This window comes from Erithacus rubecula (genome assembly GCF_903797595.1).
Source record: "Erithacus rubecula genome assembly, chromosome: 8".
Classification (NCBI taxonomy): Eukaryota; Metazoa; Chordata; class Aves; order Passeriformes; family Muscicapidae; genus Erithacus; species Erithacus rubecula.
In genome coordinates, this window is record NC_136659.1 from 1,873,058 (window position 1) to 1,890,269 (window position 17,212).

Consider the following 17,212-nt stretch of genomic DNA (forward strand, 5'->3'; position numbering starts at 1 on the left):
GTGCCCATTTCTTTTTGTTCCATCTCTGTGCAACCCTTGGGCAAAGTCTGATCTGTTCTTTGCATTATCCCATAGAACCCCTGAAAACAGCAGCTAAACTCTCACTCCAGCTTCATTTTAGCATGAAACAACTGGGTTTGTCCAGATGTGTCTCCACTCCAGCCCCCTTATCTCCACTGCTCTCCTCTAGACCTGCTTGTCAAGGCCTGTGTTTAACAGGGCAGCCCAATACTGGACAAAAAAATCCAGTTGTGGTCTCATAAATGCCCAATAACAAGGAATAATTAATTATTTTAAGGTATTTGCTGTATTCTTGCCGGTACTGAACACAGTGAATTTGAATGATGCTAGGACAGGCCAGGGTTGTGTTATAGGGTCATAGCCTGGCTTGGGTTGGAAGGGATCTTAAAGCCCATCCCATTCCACCCCCTGCCATGAGCAGGGACACCTTCCACTGTCCCAGGTTGCTCAAAGCCACATCCAACCTGGCCTGGGACACTTACAGGGGTCCAGGGGCAGCCACAGCTGCTCTAGGTACCCTTTGCCAGGGCCTCATCATCCTTACAGGGAGGAATTTTTTTCTTAATATCTGTTTGAAGCAGTGCTGCTGCTGCAGCTGGAACAAGTCACCTTTTGATAAGCAAGGTTTGCACAGCCCTGGTTCCATGTGATTGTGAGTAACTCCATCCCAGTAACTCATGGGGATGGTTCACTGAAATGTCACTGTCTTTTGCAAGAGCTTAAGTAGAGAGAAATATGCTTGGACTGCTCCCCATGATTTTGAGAAAGGGGCTGGAGAGTGTTTCCAGTTGTTTTTAATTAATGTGGAAAAATGTAAGGGTTTGTATGTACCTGTAGGCACACATATACATGATATGTGTGTACATATTTAATAATGTGTATAAATTTGTATTTTATGCAAGCTCCTCTTATTACTCATATTATTTATATGCAAGTACACCAAAAAACCCTTGCTTTCTTCAGCTGGAACCTCATCCAGGAGTAAAAAGCCTTCCCTCATTTCCCTTGTGCTCTAGCAGGAACTCTGAGGGCAAGGACAGTGTGTGTGCGCTGCAGCCAGACCTGAGCTCTGCCACTGATGAGGGCAGAGAAATGAAGTGGAGAAAGGTGAAATGTGCAGAGAAGAGGGAGTGTTAGCTCAGCATAATGGCTCTAAATGGTGTCAGGGAGTGCCAGTCCCAGTGTCAGTGACACAGCATCAAAGCTGTTTGTGATCACAGTACTGCCACCCTTCCCTTGGCACCAGGCTCCTCAGGGATTGCTTTGCTCCTGACTCTGAAATGTGACTTTTCTGGGAGTGGAGGCACCTGTCACAAAACCTGCTCTGAGACTGGATTCCATAAAATACAGCTGACAAATCCCCAGCAAAGTCAATTTTAGTAAACCACTGGCACTGGAAAAATATTACATTTGGTTTTTTCCTATGGTGGTTTTTTTTGCCTGGAAATGTTTACCAGCTCCCTTCCAGAGCAGAAATCCTGAGGACTTAGAATCTTTTAGAACCTTGCCAGGATAGTGTATTTTTTTTTTTTTTTTGAGGGGGGTTTGTGCTATGTTCTTCACAGTTCATATGCCTGCTTTCATTTTCAGACTTCTCATACATTTCTGTTCCTGTAATCCTGAACCAGGATTCCTTCTTTTTGAAGAGCTTGCTGATAGGTAGATAGAGAGCAATATAGGGGAGAGAGCTCTTGTCCAGCAACAGTCCCAGAGAGGAAATTTCTGACCACCCCCAGCCTAGCATTTGATTAAATGCTGCATGGCAAGCATTCCTGGCTGATGTGCACATAAACAGAGAACAGAATTTTCTTTATCTGCGCTGCTTTTCATATTCAAGGTAACACAAAGCTCCCATAAATCTTAATGTGAAAAATATGGCTGCTCCCAGTGATTTCTCCAGGGGCATTAAATCCTCTGCAGAGCTGCACACACTGGCTGTCAACAAGTGGTTTCACAGGCTGACAGAATCATTTGGGTTGGAAAAGACCTCTAAGATTAAGTCCAACCTTTGACTTATCACCTTTCAACCAGCCCAGAGCACTGAGTGCCACATCCAGCTGTTCCATGGATGCCCCCAGGGATGGGACCCACTGCTCCCTGGGCAGCTCTTTCCATGGAGAAATTTCTCCTGATGCTCTGAACACTTGAAGGCAGGGAAGGAATTCCAAATTGGGCTGAGCAGCTTTGCCCAAGGTGTGTGTATGCTCCTTATTATGGAGAAACTACAATTCCCTGTTTATCTCACAAAAAACCTGGACCACCTTTGTGGAGAATTCCCCAAGACACCGCACCTTGAGAATCATGTGAAGCATCATCATCAGGGCATCCCTGCCTGGATACTTCCCAGCAATGCTGGAAGAAGTGAGTTTGAAGAGGTTGGCTCCTGCTTCTGTGCAGATGGCATGGACCAACATTTTCTTTCCAACACCAGCAGGTCCTGCCAGCAACAGGGATTTCACCAAAGGAGCATTCTCATGGACAGTCTGGGAACCTGTAAAAAGTCATAAGGCACTATTATTGCTTTCATTTAAATCTGCCATAAAGGTAATGGAATGATTCCTCCTTTTTTATTCACCATAAATAATTGATAATGTGAATTAATTGTTTCCTTACTGTGGCACGAGTGCTCTTGAGTTCAATTCTGTATAACCAGAACTGATAGCCCAGCAGATTTAACATCTCAGACCCATCCACCCTTATTTGTTCCTTCTGATGGGCATAATTCAGTTTCAAACAGATGTGAGCTAAAAGAATGATTCTGAGACTAGAGCAAATGTGAGTGCCAGGGCTGCTGTGCTTCCCTTGCTGTGCCTGCAGCAGTGACTGCTCAGCATTTCCCTACTCTGTCTCCATGGCTGCTCCAGGTACATTCATCCTGGGCTCTGACAAATATGATCCATCACCTGGGAAAGCCTCACATTGGGAAAACACAAGCACAGATAGATTTAGGTGGCTGACGGGGATGGAACTTGTCTTCCCTGCAGTTCTCACATGAACTGGGAACAGGTGAACATCCAGAGGTGGAAGTAGCAGGAAATGTCAAATGTTTTATCCATGCCCATGGGAGTCCATGCTCACTTTGCCTGGATGCCTAAAGATGTGCTGTGTCAATAGTGGTGGTGCTCACATGTTTGAACACCTGTGTGAGCATCCACTACATCTGGAGGTCTCTCAGACTGGGGGAGTGAAGCTGGCCCCAAAACTGCAGAGGGAGCCTTTGCCTCAGCCTGGAGAAGCCCTCTGGGTTAATGGGGATGGCTGCTATTTAAAACAAATCCAATCAGGGTGGTTATCTGTGTCCTAATGGTTTAACATCCCAAATAAATGAGCACAGAGACAAATGCTATTATTCCAGCACGGTGCAGGGTGTAGGAAGTTGTCAGCCACCCAGGCTTTATTAATATTTGGTCATTCCACAGCAATCCATTACTATTGCACAAAGATTTATTAGGAGGGGAGCAGCAGACTCCTCTGTGTTAAAGATGAAGTATAGCTCCTACTATTCTTTCTCCTTTCAGCTGCTTATAATTTTCTTAATGCCATTAAAGCTGGGGCTTTCCTTGCCATCAGGCGGCTATTTTGAGAAAAACTTTCACTTCTGTGATACACAATTATCTCATGATGAACTAGTTTGGAGACCAATTAAGTGAAATGTCATCCATAACATATCACCCCACAGGTGAAACCATTCCTGTACCTTTTTTTTTTAGCTCATGTAATATCTTTTGTTACTCAAAGGCATTTTTCAAACTGCTCTTGGAAATACCTTTTGTTTGTCTAACTAGTCCAGGGTCTCCTCTCTCTAGAATTTTTGCCAATTGTATAAATGGTGGAAAATTTATGGGTTCTCTTGATTAAGGGGTGTCTCTGGGCTTGATTTTCCTAGATTAGATGGTGTCAAAACAGAGCTTTGGAGGAGTCTGGGGATATGTGAAATACATGGTGCAGACAGGGATGAGTGCTGAGCTCTCTCAGCTGATTGCAGTCAGACCTTCAGGCAGCTCCTGAGGGCTTACCCCAGCCAGCTGAGGATGTTCCAGGTGGGAAGAGCCCCATCCAGGCTGAAGAGAGAATAACCTGAGCACTGCCTTTGGAAAGAGGGAAGAGCAGAGGTTCTGTCAGCTTTGCTCTGTTGGCCATTTTGCCCTCTAAAGGGGATGAGCAGACACTGACACAGCCTGGGGGTGGACATGCCTAGTTCAAATCTCCTGGGATCCACTCAGGAAGGGAAAAGGATGCAAGTGAAGCATCGAGGCTGGAAAATCCAAGGAGTGGAAAAGGACACAAATGAGGTTTTGAGTAAAGGCCCCCAAAGACAGGCACTTCTTGCAATCACTGGAGCTTGGCATAATGCCATTCTCAAATGAAATAGGGGACAGATTTTACATTAAAAGCAAACAACCTGACCCAGCAAAGCCTTGCTAGATATTGGCTAAGCCTGGCATTAAAACTGCAAGGGCATTTACAAGTGTTCTCTACGATGTACAAAATGTATCCAGACTAATTCCTTCAACGATTGCCTTGTGCAGCACTGAGTAACATTAGCCAGCTTGTAAAAGGTAAATTGCAACCTTAGCCCTTCCCTTAACTTGATTAATTTTGATCACTGGAGCTTGTTTTAGCTATTATCTTTCCCAAGTGGTTTCCCTTTATGTGCTGCCATTCCCAAACTGTTGCCATGCAAACAGAGATGGGTTGGGGAGGCATCCCTGCCTTTCTGCACTGCTGAAATGATCCAGCCTTCACTCTGAAGGCTTCATTGGAAAACAATTAGACTGCAAAATGCTGCAGATTACAACTAATCAAGCCCTGTCAAAGCCAGTCAAATGCATGTTTCTGGCAGGAAGCAAGACTCCAAGGTAAAAAAAGAAGTTTTGCTCTTACCCAAGGGCAGTATTCCATAGAGTGACACCAGCTGTCTGACTTCTGGGATGGAGGGCACGGGCTGGGCACCTTTCTCACGAAGGGTGTTACTCAGACAGTCGTAGTACCCTGTGAGAAGGAAGCAGGAGCTCAGTAAATGTGACACTGTTGCTGTAAAAAGCACAATTCAGGGATTGAGGAGCAGCCACAGAACAGGGGTGTAACACACACTCAGCAAACCCAGGCTCAGGGACTAAAGCTGGGCAAGATTCTGGTGGAATGTGGCCCTGAGAAAGGTGAACTGCAAAGGAAAATTGAAGCTGAGCAGGCTGGGGAAGTTGTTCAGCAGAAAGCAGAGGGTTTTGAGTAACCTTTTAAAGAAACTTTGTGGAGAAGAATCATTAGCAGTGCCATAAATCACGCTGCTGGCAAAGGATTCCTGGATTTGGGATTTTGCGGGGCTAGAATCCCAGTGAACCATGTGCTCTCAGAGGGATTTCAAACAGGGGGAAAAGCTATTTTAACAAGCTTTTCCCTGGCTGGGTCCCATCTCAGCTCCTTGCTGTGTTAGACGTGTTGGAAGTGTGTCACCTCATTTACTGGGGCTCTCTGCTTTGCAGTTCACCTCTTTTTCCTCCCCCCTTTTCTTCAAAAAAACAACCCAAGAAAACGAAAAAATCCCTGATGTGAACTGAAACAATTTAATCTTGCCTTGGCTCTGGTTACACAGCTATAATCACATTGCTTGCCCTGTCAAAGTCCATATCCAAGAAATGCTGGAGAACAAAGATACAGGAGGATGGGCCACAAGCAGGAAAACCAGTTGTGATGCAGTCAGTGATTATTTTGAGCATAAATTATATGTCATTATGGTGATTATTATTGAAAAATAACAATATATTATGTTTTACTGGAGATAAAAAGGCAGAGGGCAAGAGGCCTCTGGAGCAGAGGTAAATTAGCAGTTGTTAGGAGCAAAAGTGGGGGTATAATCTAGGGGCAAAAAGGCAGACAAGCCCTGGTGCAACTGCCCCCTCCCCATTGAAGAATAAAATTAATTTCAGGTTTTATCTTTTATTTAAGGAGAAATCAAAAGAATGGGATAGGAATTAATCTTCACAGATTTAATTAGAAGGCATCAAAGGGTTTAATTGCAACTGCACATAAATCACAGTGGATATTCTCTGACTAATTTAGATAAGGTCACCAAGAAAATTAGTTCAGTGATGTCAGTTTGTCATAGAGGGGGGACATTTCGGTGCCTTCACTGGCTGTGTAGCACAGTTCCACTCTTTGTCCTTTCCCCAGGAACTGGAAGTGACCTTCCTCAGGCTGCAGCCCTGGAAGGCTGAGAAGATGCAGGCTTTGATTGTGTCCTTGGACCTTTCAAGAGAGTTTTTCTGGATTTCAAAAAATTGTTGGAGATGTGCTGATTTAAAAGCATTTGTGGTGGGGAATGCTCGTTGGACAAAAGTGACCTTGATAGGTTGGGAGAACAAAGGGAAAATGAAAATATTCCTTTACTTCATGGTGCTCAATGAGCATGAAATGGATGGGACACTTGTTAACTCTTCAGAGGAATGGGAAGAGGCTCTGCAGACTGAACTGATGCTTCCAGGAGCTGATGTAAACATGGCATTTGGGGGTGATAGAAGAGAATTTGTCTTTTGTGCCTTAGCCTTGTAGCACAGCTGCTTCTGGATAGCTGCAAATTCAAACCAGTGCCTTTGAAGCTATCTGTACTTGGGGGTTTTTTTTTGCTCTTATGATCCTGTGATTTCACTGTGTGTCACCAAATGTTTGTGGACGTGGTGTTAGACCCTCTAAAATCTCAAAATGTGGGGTTTGGGGGTTTTTTACCTCCTTTTTTTTTTCTGTACAGCACACATAAGCAGGTCTGGCTGCAGTTGCAGGTAACAGAAACCAGACAAGAGGAGTTTGAAATGCAGAACCAGGCAGAGACACAATCTTACTCAAATGAAGGGCCAGATATGCCTCAAAGCACTGCTCAGAGTTTGTGGGCAGTCAGGGTGCAGAGAAGGGGTTGAGTCTTCTCTGCTCAATGAACAAAAGCTGGAGGTACAATTTTTGTTATTCTCTGGCCAATATTCTGCATGAATTATAACTCCTGCTCTGTTAGACTTGCAGTCTTGCCACTGCCTGCCAAGGGCTCCTTAAAGGATATTCTGGTTCAACCTCAGAGTGGTTGGAACATCCACAACCATTCAAGGCTTCCAGGTGCTGCTGCCTGGAGTTAAACACCAGCTCTGCAAACAGCTCCTGGGTTCAGTAGCAGAAGTGAAAGGTCCTGAGCAGCCTGCAGAAACAGGCCTGATTTGCATACCTGGCTTTAGATATTCAAAGTGCAGTGAGTCTTGAAGTCTGGAAACAGGGGTCAGTGAAGGTGGAATGGCTGGAGGTTTGGTCAAACACCCCCTTTGCTGTAAAAGGAGTACTTACCAATGTAGTCAGATAGATTCACATTCTTGACTTGGATGAGCAATCCTTCCTCTGCAAGTTCCTGGAACAGGGAATCAATGGTCCTACAGGCAAGAGACATCACTCAGAAAGGGTCAGGAAAAGCTCAGTCCTCTCAGAACTGAGGCAGCCTGAGAGTTCCTTGTGTTTGCCCAGCTTTACAAATGCCCTTTGTGGCTGGGAGGTAGCAGTGATTAGTGCCATGATGAGAAATCAATGAGCACAGCTCCCTGTGCTGTAGTGAGCAATCTCTGTCCCTCCCTCACGTGCTGGGTGCCCCTCTCCTGCTGACTCCATTTACCCATTTCCAGGTGATGCCAGATCAGTTATGACTTGTGTAATGGACTCATTCATTAATATCAATTACTGGGAAATTATTTTTAAATTACACAATAATGGCAATCCTAACACTACTGTACCTATTCACTCAGCTCTCCAATTAGTACTAATTCATTAATTCTTCTTGGAATTCATTGTGTTGGCAACAGACAGCCTCATCTCTCTGGGAACACACCAGGAATGCCTCACTCAGACCCACCCCCTGCAGTGTTGTGATCAGGCTGGCCACAGGAGGACTGGGGCAAAAACATTCAGTGCAAGTTTTGCCCCATCCCTGGAAATGTCCAAGGCCAGGCTGGACAGGGTTTGGAGCAAGCTGGGACAATGGAAGGTATCCCTGTTCATGGCAGGGGGTGGAATGGGATGAGCTTTAGGGTCCCTCCCAACCCAAACCACTCTGGGATTCCATGAAATGGGCAAAACTTTCCCAATGGAAGTTTCTCCCTACCCCCATTAGTGGCTGGAAGTAGATCCCAAAAATGAAGGAGTGAAAACACTTAAATCTGTGTGTTTTCTATTGATGTGGATCTTCTCTACACTCTTTTGGAATCCTAAGTATTAATTTTAATAGCACTTTTGGCACTTGGTTTTATAGAGCAACACTGCTTCCAGGATGATGTAAACTGAATAAACCTGTCAGAAATTCTTAGTGTATTGACAGCATAAACAGTATTGACTTTAATCTTTTAAGATATCTCAGTGTTTTTGCACACATTTCACATTTTGTCTCCTCAATTATTCTGTCTTTCTCACCTATCTTAATTGGGATGTCCTGGTCTGGCTGCAATAAATATATTTAATAGTGCCTTTCAGCTGGCTAATAAACCTACAGGTATAATTTGAGGTCTGCAGCCTTTTTTCCATTTCAGCTGAGGAGTTTTATGTTTATGCAGTCTTAGTGGCACAATTAATGTAGGAGTAGCAATAAGCAAATCCAAAATTTAATGCACCTTCAACAAGGTTGATTTTGCTGCTCTGACTCTTGCTTTCATCCTCAGTGGTTTTATGTTGGGAATGCATCATAAAACAGGCAGAAGGTGGAATGGGACTAACCTGGCAGCTCTGGTGGGAGCAGAACTTCTACTTTTCCTGGTTTATTATTTTTACTGTGCCAGTTAAATGATGCATGTCCTGAGGCTCCTCCAAGGGAGTGTGATGTGGCCAGTCTTTGTTGACTGAAGCCCCCTGTGCTCCCTTCACAGGGCCAAAATGGAGATTTTGAATCTTATTCATCCTCTCTCTGGGTTATTTCTGAAATGCTCAGCAGGGAAGAGCAAAGCAAGGAGCCAAAATGCCAGATAAAAAGCCAGCTACTAAAAAGCTCATGTTTTCAGCTGGCTGCATGGTAAGTTTATATATAAAGAAGCAGGTATGTGCAAGAGCAGTTTTAAAAGCAGGGAATATATGCATCCTTAGTAGACTTTGGATCTGTTCTGTAGGAGATGTCTGCTCTGTTATAATCCATGAGACATGGATTTTAAATATTTGCTTGGAGGTTTTTTTTAAAAATATGTTTTAAAGCAGGTAAAGAGATCATTGGCTGATTGTGTGGTGCTAGCACCCAAATGATTTGGTCCAGGTCTTGCTGTTCTTGCACACATGGGTTTGTGGGGTGAATGTCACTGGCTGGGATTGTCATTGTGCTGCTCTCCAGCCCTGCTCCTGGATCAGCTGGTCCCTGTGGTGACGTCTCTGTTGTGTACACAGGTGAAAAATGGCTGGATTATCAGGGAACACATCACTGTCATTGAAAATGGCAGGGCAGGAGAAGAAATCCTCTCAGATCCTCCAAATAAAAGAAGGGCACTTCAAAGAGCAAGCGTCCAGGAGAAATGGTCAGGTCTGCCAGGACTCTTAGTGATCCATGACTGATTTATGACATGTACACTACAGCCCAGCCATGAAGGGGGATTTATGGAGTGCAGGGGCTGTCTGCAGCTTCCCTTATCAGGCTCCAGCTGGGATGGAAAATCTGACAGTCAACAAACCTGCCAGGTGCTTCTGCACCTGCAGAGAGGGGGGAAAGAGGCACAACATCCTGTTGAAATGGCACATGTGCTGAGCTCTGCAAACTGGAATTAACCTGCCTGGAGGTGATGGGACTGGTCCTGGTGTGTGCTAGCAGAATGGGGATTTTAATTTGTGTTTGTTGGTGAACATGAGGAAAACCAAGGTGAATATTGGAGACCTAATGCAGAGAGGTTCTCCTTACCTGTCAGGAGTCAGATCTCTCTCCAGCTCAGATATCTTTTTCTTCCCCGGTGCCCTCCTGCTTCCCTGAGGATCACACAAGCAAGCAGCAATTAGTGACTTCAGCACAGATAAATATTTTTGAATGTACTGAAGCAAATGAGGGCCAGAACAGCCAATGTTTCAGTGTCTGAATGCAGCCCAAAGGGAAAAAAAATCACATCCTTAAACACTCCCACTGCTACATAGGAAAGCATCCCAGGGTCATTTTGCTCCAAGAAGCTTCTCTCCTTCCTTTTGGTTGGATGTTAGACAATTTTTTATTGGCACAGCTGCCCAGGGCAGTGCTGGAATCTCCAACCCTGGAGGGATTTAAAAGCTGTATGGAAGTGGCACTTGGGAACATGGTTAATGCTGGCCCTGGCAGTGCAGGTTAAGGGTTGGACTTGATGATCTCTCAGAGACCTTTTCCAATTGTGTGATTCTTATTCCATGATTTCTTCTGGAACCCAGTTCTGTGGGTGAGGGGGGATATGGCCCTTGCTCAAGAAGGAAGCAGGAAGGAAAAGGGTGTGGGGTCCAAGTAGCTGTTCCAGAGACTGCCTTTTAAAAAAAAATACATATATATTGAAGTAAAATATATAAGCAGATTCCCTGAGGGAAAAAGCTCCTGAGACTCTGACTACCCTCCTAACCACTGGACATCCTTCTCTTTCCTAATGCCTCAGGGAAGAAGCTGAAGAGGGCAGAAAAACACAACCTTTTCATTTCATATTTTCACCACCATTTCACCACAGAAAGATTTTGACTCATTTCTTTACACATTAAAAAAAAAAAAAACTCATGGCAAACATAAATAAGGAAGATGTGACTTAGGCTTGTCAAGCCCCTCCATTAATTACAGCTCAGGAGCCATAAATATGGTCAGGGATAATTAGTAGTGTGGAGAGGGCATCATTAATCCAGGTTAGTGCCCACCACTGGTGTCTGAACTCCAGTCCTGCAAAGCACTTCAGGATTGCTCCAGTGGAACTGTTTACACAGAAACCTTGGTGCACCAGGGGATTTCTCCAACAGCTTAAATTTAAGCACGTGCTTAAATGCTTAGTTGAACAAGACAGCTTATTCTTTCCAAACGTTTATGTTCACTTTCCTGGGAATACAGTCATTTACTTTGCTTCTTTTATAATAGTGAATACTTCTGCAGAGCTCTGGAGGCAGCGCTGTTGAGTTAAAAAAATCCTATCCAATTAGCTGGAAAATGCTGGGCTTTTTCACAGAATACATCAGCAGCCTTCAGGAATACACCAATTTCAGGTTTTCAAGCATAGACACAATGGAAGTAACCTGTGGTTCAATCACCTGTTACTGTTTATGATGGCACAAAGATAATCCAGATGGAAATGCAGCCTAAACCCAGCACTATATGGATCAGCTAACTGGGAAAAGGAGATGTTTTTATGTTTTGGGTTATGATAAAGCAAACAACTCTGTATTTGGAGAGCTATACCTTGGGTTTCTTTACAGAAATAAGTTTGGCAGCAAATATTCATCCCAATGTGCCAGAGGGGATTTTGTTTTGAAGAAAAGGAATGGGAAGAAGAAAGCACATGCCATGCTGTTTTAACAATTGTGGAAATATTGAGACTGTCACTGGTTTATTTTTGCTGTTCCTCCTGTTTTGTCTTTTTAACCTCTCTTCCAACAAGCCAGAAATTACATATATTCAGGTCTGACTGGGAAGAAAAGCTCGTTTCAACCTATGTAAAGACACTAAGCATATGTTAAATTTATTGGCCAACTGGTATTGTCCTCAAGGCAGCTTCACCAATAAAGGAACTCCAGAGCAAAACAAAAATGAACTGTGCCGAGGAAAAATGTGTTTTCCTAATTAACAACAGCATTTGTGGGGAATTTGGCACAGGCTGAGATGTGATAAGGGCAAATATGAATTGTAGACAATGGCTTGCCTCCAAAATGTCTTACTGGGAATGGCTTTTATTTAGAAAATGATAATGTTTAATGAATGTGAACACGCTTGTCATTTAGAATGGAAATCTCTTTGCTTCTCTCTCTGGAATGTCACTTGAGCTTCTGTGTGGCCATCCTTTGGCTGGGTGATTTCCTGCTTTGGAAGTCCCACAGAGTGAGCTGCTCAGGTGGCAGCTGGCAGGGACACAGAGCTGGCTGTCCCCTGTGCCCACTTCTCTTGCTCAGAGTGCTTTGGGCTGCTCAGGAGTTGGAGCAGACAAGAACATGATTTCAGACCAAACCCCAGAGCTCTGCCTGCTGCTGGGATGGCACCAGCAGGGAGAGGGTGTCCAAATGTCTCTCTGAGGGAATTTGTTGAAACTGGAGGATGTGTTGAAACTTTGGCTGTGATCTGCCAAGCCCTGGCTGCAGCTATGGCCACCATGGCTCATGGAATCATGGAATGGATGGTTTGGAAGATTACCCAGTTCCATCCATGCCATGGGCAGGGACAGCTTCCACTGTCCCAGGCTGTTCCAAACCCCATCCAGCCTGGCCTTGGGCACTGCCAGGGATCCAGGGGCAGACACAGCTGCTCTGGGCACTCTGTGCCAGGACCTGCCCACCCTCCCAGAGAGGAATTTTTTCCTAATATCCCATCAAACCTACTCTCAGTTTGAAGCTCTTCCTCCTTGTCCCTATGTGCTGCTGTAACAAGTCCCTCTCCCTGTTTCTTGTAGGTTCCCTTGTGGTAAAGTAACAAGAGGAGAGTGCTCCTGTGGTGTAAGGGAAACCAGCAGCAGCTGATGCAGATTTTTAGTGGATTCCTTGGATTCTGTGAGATGCTTAAGATGGGAGCAAGTGCAGATTTGCACTGGGCCTGGGTTGAGAAGTCTTTTCTGGCAGTGGTACAACAAGCAGCTTCTGACACTTGCACTGAAAAATGTTTATACAAAGACATTCCCACTGATTAATGAACTTGCTGAATGAGGGACTCTGATCTGCAATCCCTGCTGGATTTAGGCACAGCATCCAAAGAGGTTACAGATCCCACAGCTGGCTGAGAGTTCTGTGTGCAACAGTCACAGCAAATCCAGCAGGGCTTGGGAATCACAGCCCTCCAACCCAGCCTTTCCTCAGTTCTCACCCAGCTTCTCTTCTGGCCTCCTCCTCTTTGGCTTTGCTCTTGTCAATATTTCTGTCACAGGCATTTGTGGTTTGCTTTGTTTCTGCCCAGTTTCACCAAAAAGGCATCTCCAAAGCTGTTTTGAAGCAATTTTTCCATACTTAGGTTCTCATGTCCCCCTTTCCTGGGTTTTTTGTGTCTCTTTTTTTGGTTGTTTTTTTTTCTCCTGAATTCTGGCCATGCCTTTGTGTATGTGTGGGTGTGTTCATTTCCAATGCATTGCTTTACCTGCAGTGGGGATCAGAAATAAATCCTTGGGGGAGTAGAGCAGGAAAAGCAGCACAATGGGCTTGGGAGAAAGCCCTCTGATAAGCTCTTAAATGTAACTTCCAGGTCAGTGACTGCCATGCTCCTCACTCAGAGGACATCTCACTCCAGCCTTTCCTCAGCCTGTCCTTTCCCAGTGCTCCCAGTCCCATCTTGGTGATGCCTGGCTGGGCAGGGGACTGTGCAAAGTGAAGGAAAATGCAGCTTACAGCAGAACTGACCCACATTCCTCTATTCTGTTGTATCTTCATCCCCTTTCTAGTGACAGTCACTGGACCAGGAAGAATCAGAGTCCAGCAGTGTGTCTCTTAAAGAGGATACTGCTCTAACCCCTGTCAGAGCTGGTCATAAAGGTAGGACAGTCTGCTTCCAGCTTGGAAAGAGGCACAGGATCTGTCACTCCAGTGATAGAAGTGTGGTTTTGTGAGTATTAGGTGCAATCTAATTAGTTTTGCTATTTCCAGATCAGTCTACTGCTCTGGAGACCCACTCGTCATGAGAAGAACAATTTTTTCACCCAAGTTTGTTCTTCCACAAAGCTGGCAAATGGGGTTCTTATCTTCAGGAGTTTTAAGAGCAGCTCTTGGTAAGGTTAAAGTATCAGCTTTTAGCAGTAAGTGGTATTTGAAGGTTTGGGAATCAGTGATAAAGTACTTATGGAAATAAAGGAGTTGCTCTGGGTAGGCATGGAGCTGTTATATAATGTTTTTCTTAAATCTAAGACCTGAGATGTCTGGAACACTGACTGGAGGGGAGAAATTTCCCTTTAGTTCCAAAATGTCCTTGCTGTATTCCCCACAAAGGGACTTTAAAACTCAAGATTGGTTCCTGTGGGTCAGGCAGATTTCTTGTACTTAATATGGATTTGACAGAAATTTTCTGAGTTGTGAATTGCTCATCTTAAGGCTTGGAAAGGCACAGAACATCTGCCTCTGGTAGGGACTATACCTGATAAAGAGAGCAGAAGAAATCCCTCCCTCAAACAGAGGAAATGGCCAAATGTGGCATCAGGAATTTGGGATGATGGTGCCTAGACACAAAATCCCACCTGTGAAAGTTCTCCTAAAGAAATTACCCCGTCATTGCCCCTTGCCCACTGCCAGAGTGCAGGAAAAGGTCTGATTCCTCTGAAGAATGTTGAATTCTCTTGAGAATGCAGAATATTCCCTTTTTTTTTTTTGGCAGGGGGATGTTTCACATTGTACTCCAGACATGATCCTGGCTACAATGAGAACCTGAAACAACCACCTGTTATTTCATGCTGCATAGCTGAGGGGCGCCTTGGATGTGGCTTGCAAAACCAGATTTATTTTTTTTTTTCTGAACAATAAATTAATGAGCTATTTCCAAAACTTTCCAGCTCATGTTATTCTTATTATCTAGACCAGGTTATCCTAAAGCAGATCTGCAGTCTGTGTGCACAGGTATGCACTGGTTTGGTTTATGACTGAGATATTTATGCAAATACTAATTGGAAAAAGCCTTTGCCAATGCTGAATGGACATTTTAAATGGCTTTGCACAGGGAAGATGTGTTTTGACTAACTCTGCATCTTTCCTTTTGTTCCCCATTCCTCAAGAAAACGTGTTTTGGCTTGGGTGGGGTTTTTGAAGATGAAATCTTTAAAAAATTTGTATTATCTAATTTGTACTTCTTTTCCCACCTCATTCTCTCAGGCAACTGGCACAACTTTGGAAAATAGAAGTTAAATACTCTCCCTCCATCCTAAGCTAATTCCAACACTACATTGAAGGAAAAAAACCAGCCCAACCCAGCCTCTAACATGAAGCTCTGTAATTCCAGTGTGACATTTTGCAGCAGGGCACTGACCAGCTGATCTAAATGTGTCTGCCCATGAAAACTTGGGGCAGATTGTTGTAATATTTTGTCTGTATATCTTAAGACTCCCCCCCCCCCCTATTTTTGAAGCAGATTTAGGAATCCAGTTGGGATCAGCTTTCAGAGCTGCCCCAGACTTTTCTTATTAGAATTTCCCTGGACATTTGTCAGGTGAAAGAGCATTTTTAAAGATAATTTGAGTAGAAGTAGAGCAACAGCAAGTATCTGCATGCTAAAAGGTATTACAGAAATGAAATACAGCACAAGATTAGGTTTGGCTATTTGCCCTGAGGGTTTTAAGTAGATCTGCTGATTGAGTGGTGGGGTGTAAGCTTTGAGTTATTCTGCACTGACATGATCTCTAATTTAAATGCTTTGGTAAGGAATTTTAGAGAACCACAAGCTGTGGAATTCTTTGTATGATAATGCTGTAAAACTAGATGTGAACATGACATGTGTTGTGTTTTGGGGGATTTAACCTATTTTTTATGCCTAAATAAACTTGGCTTAATTGCAAATTCCCAAACCCTTCAATAGGATGTAGTAACATAACTACTACCTGGCTGTGTGTGATCTATGTGGTGTTACAGACAAATGAAAGGTTTCATCAAAACATTCAGAGGGAATTTTTTTGGTGTACAGTCTTGAAACATAATAACTAGTCCTTATTTAGGAGGAAAACAGCCAGCAGCTGGAAAACTCACTGAACTCCAGATCCCTGTTTTTGTTGGAAAACTATTAATCTGAACCAGTCACCCTAAAGAGAGGGATTGCTTCATTTTGCTGTTTGACTGCATCCAAGGATTTCAGGAGGGTGAAAATCTGAAATATCTTGTAGTGATTTATCTCTGGCATAGCTGAACTTGTCCCAAGCAATATTTATACAAGTTAAAGAACCAGAGCTAATGGAGAAGGCCCTGAAAATAGCTACAGGTGAAGAGATTTTCAGATGTTCCTGACTTGAGATTCAGTAAATGTTTTGGGGGACATTTTGATATTTGTACCTGAGGTTTGCACTGAGCACCACTGTACCTGGGCAGGGAACTGAGACTGCCCCTTAACTCTCCCAGCTTGCTCTTACCTTGTCACCTTTCCCAGGTTTTTTACCACGAGGACCTATCTCTCCATCCACAGCCTGTTTGACTTTCAGCAGCTGCTCTTGCATCACTTCATCGACCTGCTCGAGACAAACACAGTGGAATCTTCCTCAGTTTTCTGTTCTGCCACCTCACCCCAGCCAATTGTTCAGCTGAACAAGTGTGAAAGCAAAGAACAGGGTAGTAGGGAGTCTGGAAGGAGGGAAGGTCTGTGCCAGGGCCAGTTCTTACAGCTGAGAATACACACAGGTAATGCACATGATGAGTGTCCTCTGGCTATTGTAAGCACACCTGCACTCTGATCTCTTCCTCCACTTCTTCCCGTTCCCCTCCTTTGATCAGCTCTGGGTCATGATCCTGGAGAAAATCCGCTTTGTTATCTCTGTTCTCCCAAAAGACTGTTATCCAAAAGAAAGAAAAAAGGGGGAAAAGTTACAGAAGCTGTTGGTTTCTCTAGCTGCTTCTGGAGGCAAAAGAAAGGGTAGTTGTAGGCAGCTTTCATTAAATGATGAGCTGTGTGAAAGTAGCAGGCTCTAGGGACCCTTACCAAGTTCAGAGCCCTGTTGTGTTAGGATCTGCAAATCTTGGGGTTAAGGGATTTCTTCTTTTACCTTGGGTTAAAAAATGGTATTGGGATTCAGGAGGATAATGGGATGGTGAGGCTGTCATTTGGAGTGTGCTCAGTCTCCAAGAGCCCTGTCCCATGCCTGATGTGGGCATTATTTTATTCTATTTAACAGCACAGGGCTTAAATCTTTTCCATAAAGAAGGTACAGGGATGGCTCCTGCCCTGCAGGATGTGCTCTCCATGAGTGTCACAGGCTTGGGGACCAAAGGAAGGGGGTTAATTCAAACCACAGATTTCCCTGCTCTCCCCATGGCTCAGTTAAAGCTGCTGCATCCTGGTGAGCTGGCCTTTGTAGCAATTCCCAGGAGGCTGAAATATGGGATAGGAATGAAA

The 17,212-nt window shown here is 44.2% G+C and overlaps 1 protein-coding gene across 3 annotated transcripts in view; it reads right to left on the minus strand.

Moving 5' to 3' along the window:
• The window catches only part of DRC11 (dynein regulatory complex subunit 11), a 96,647-nt gene that overhangs the window by 16,149 nt on the left and 63,286 nt on the right, over positions 1–17,212 (minus strand). For all 3 annotated transcript variants that reach the window (XM_079310694.1, XM_079310695.1, XM_079310693.1), the window contains 6 exons: positions 16,543–16,649; positions 16,236–16,331; positions 9,914–9,978; positions 7,345–7,427; positions 4,906–5,013; positions 2,313–2,512 (listed from right to left, as the gene is read on the minus strand). In XM_079310694.1, coding sequence (XP_079166820.1) covers positions 2,313–2,512; positions 4,906–5,013; positions 7,345–7,427; positions 9,914–9,978; positions 16,236–16,331; positions 16,543–16,649 — 659 coding nt within the window. The remainder of the gene's footprint in view (positions 1–2,312; positions 2,513–4,905; positions 5,014–7,344; positions 7,428–9,913; positions 9,979–16,235; positions 16,332–16,542; positions 16,650–17,212) is intronic.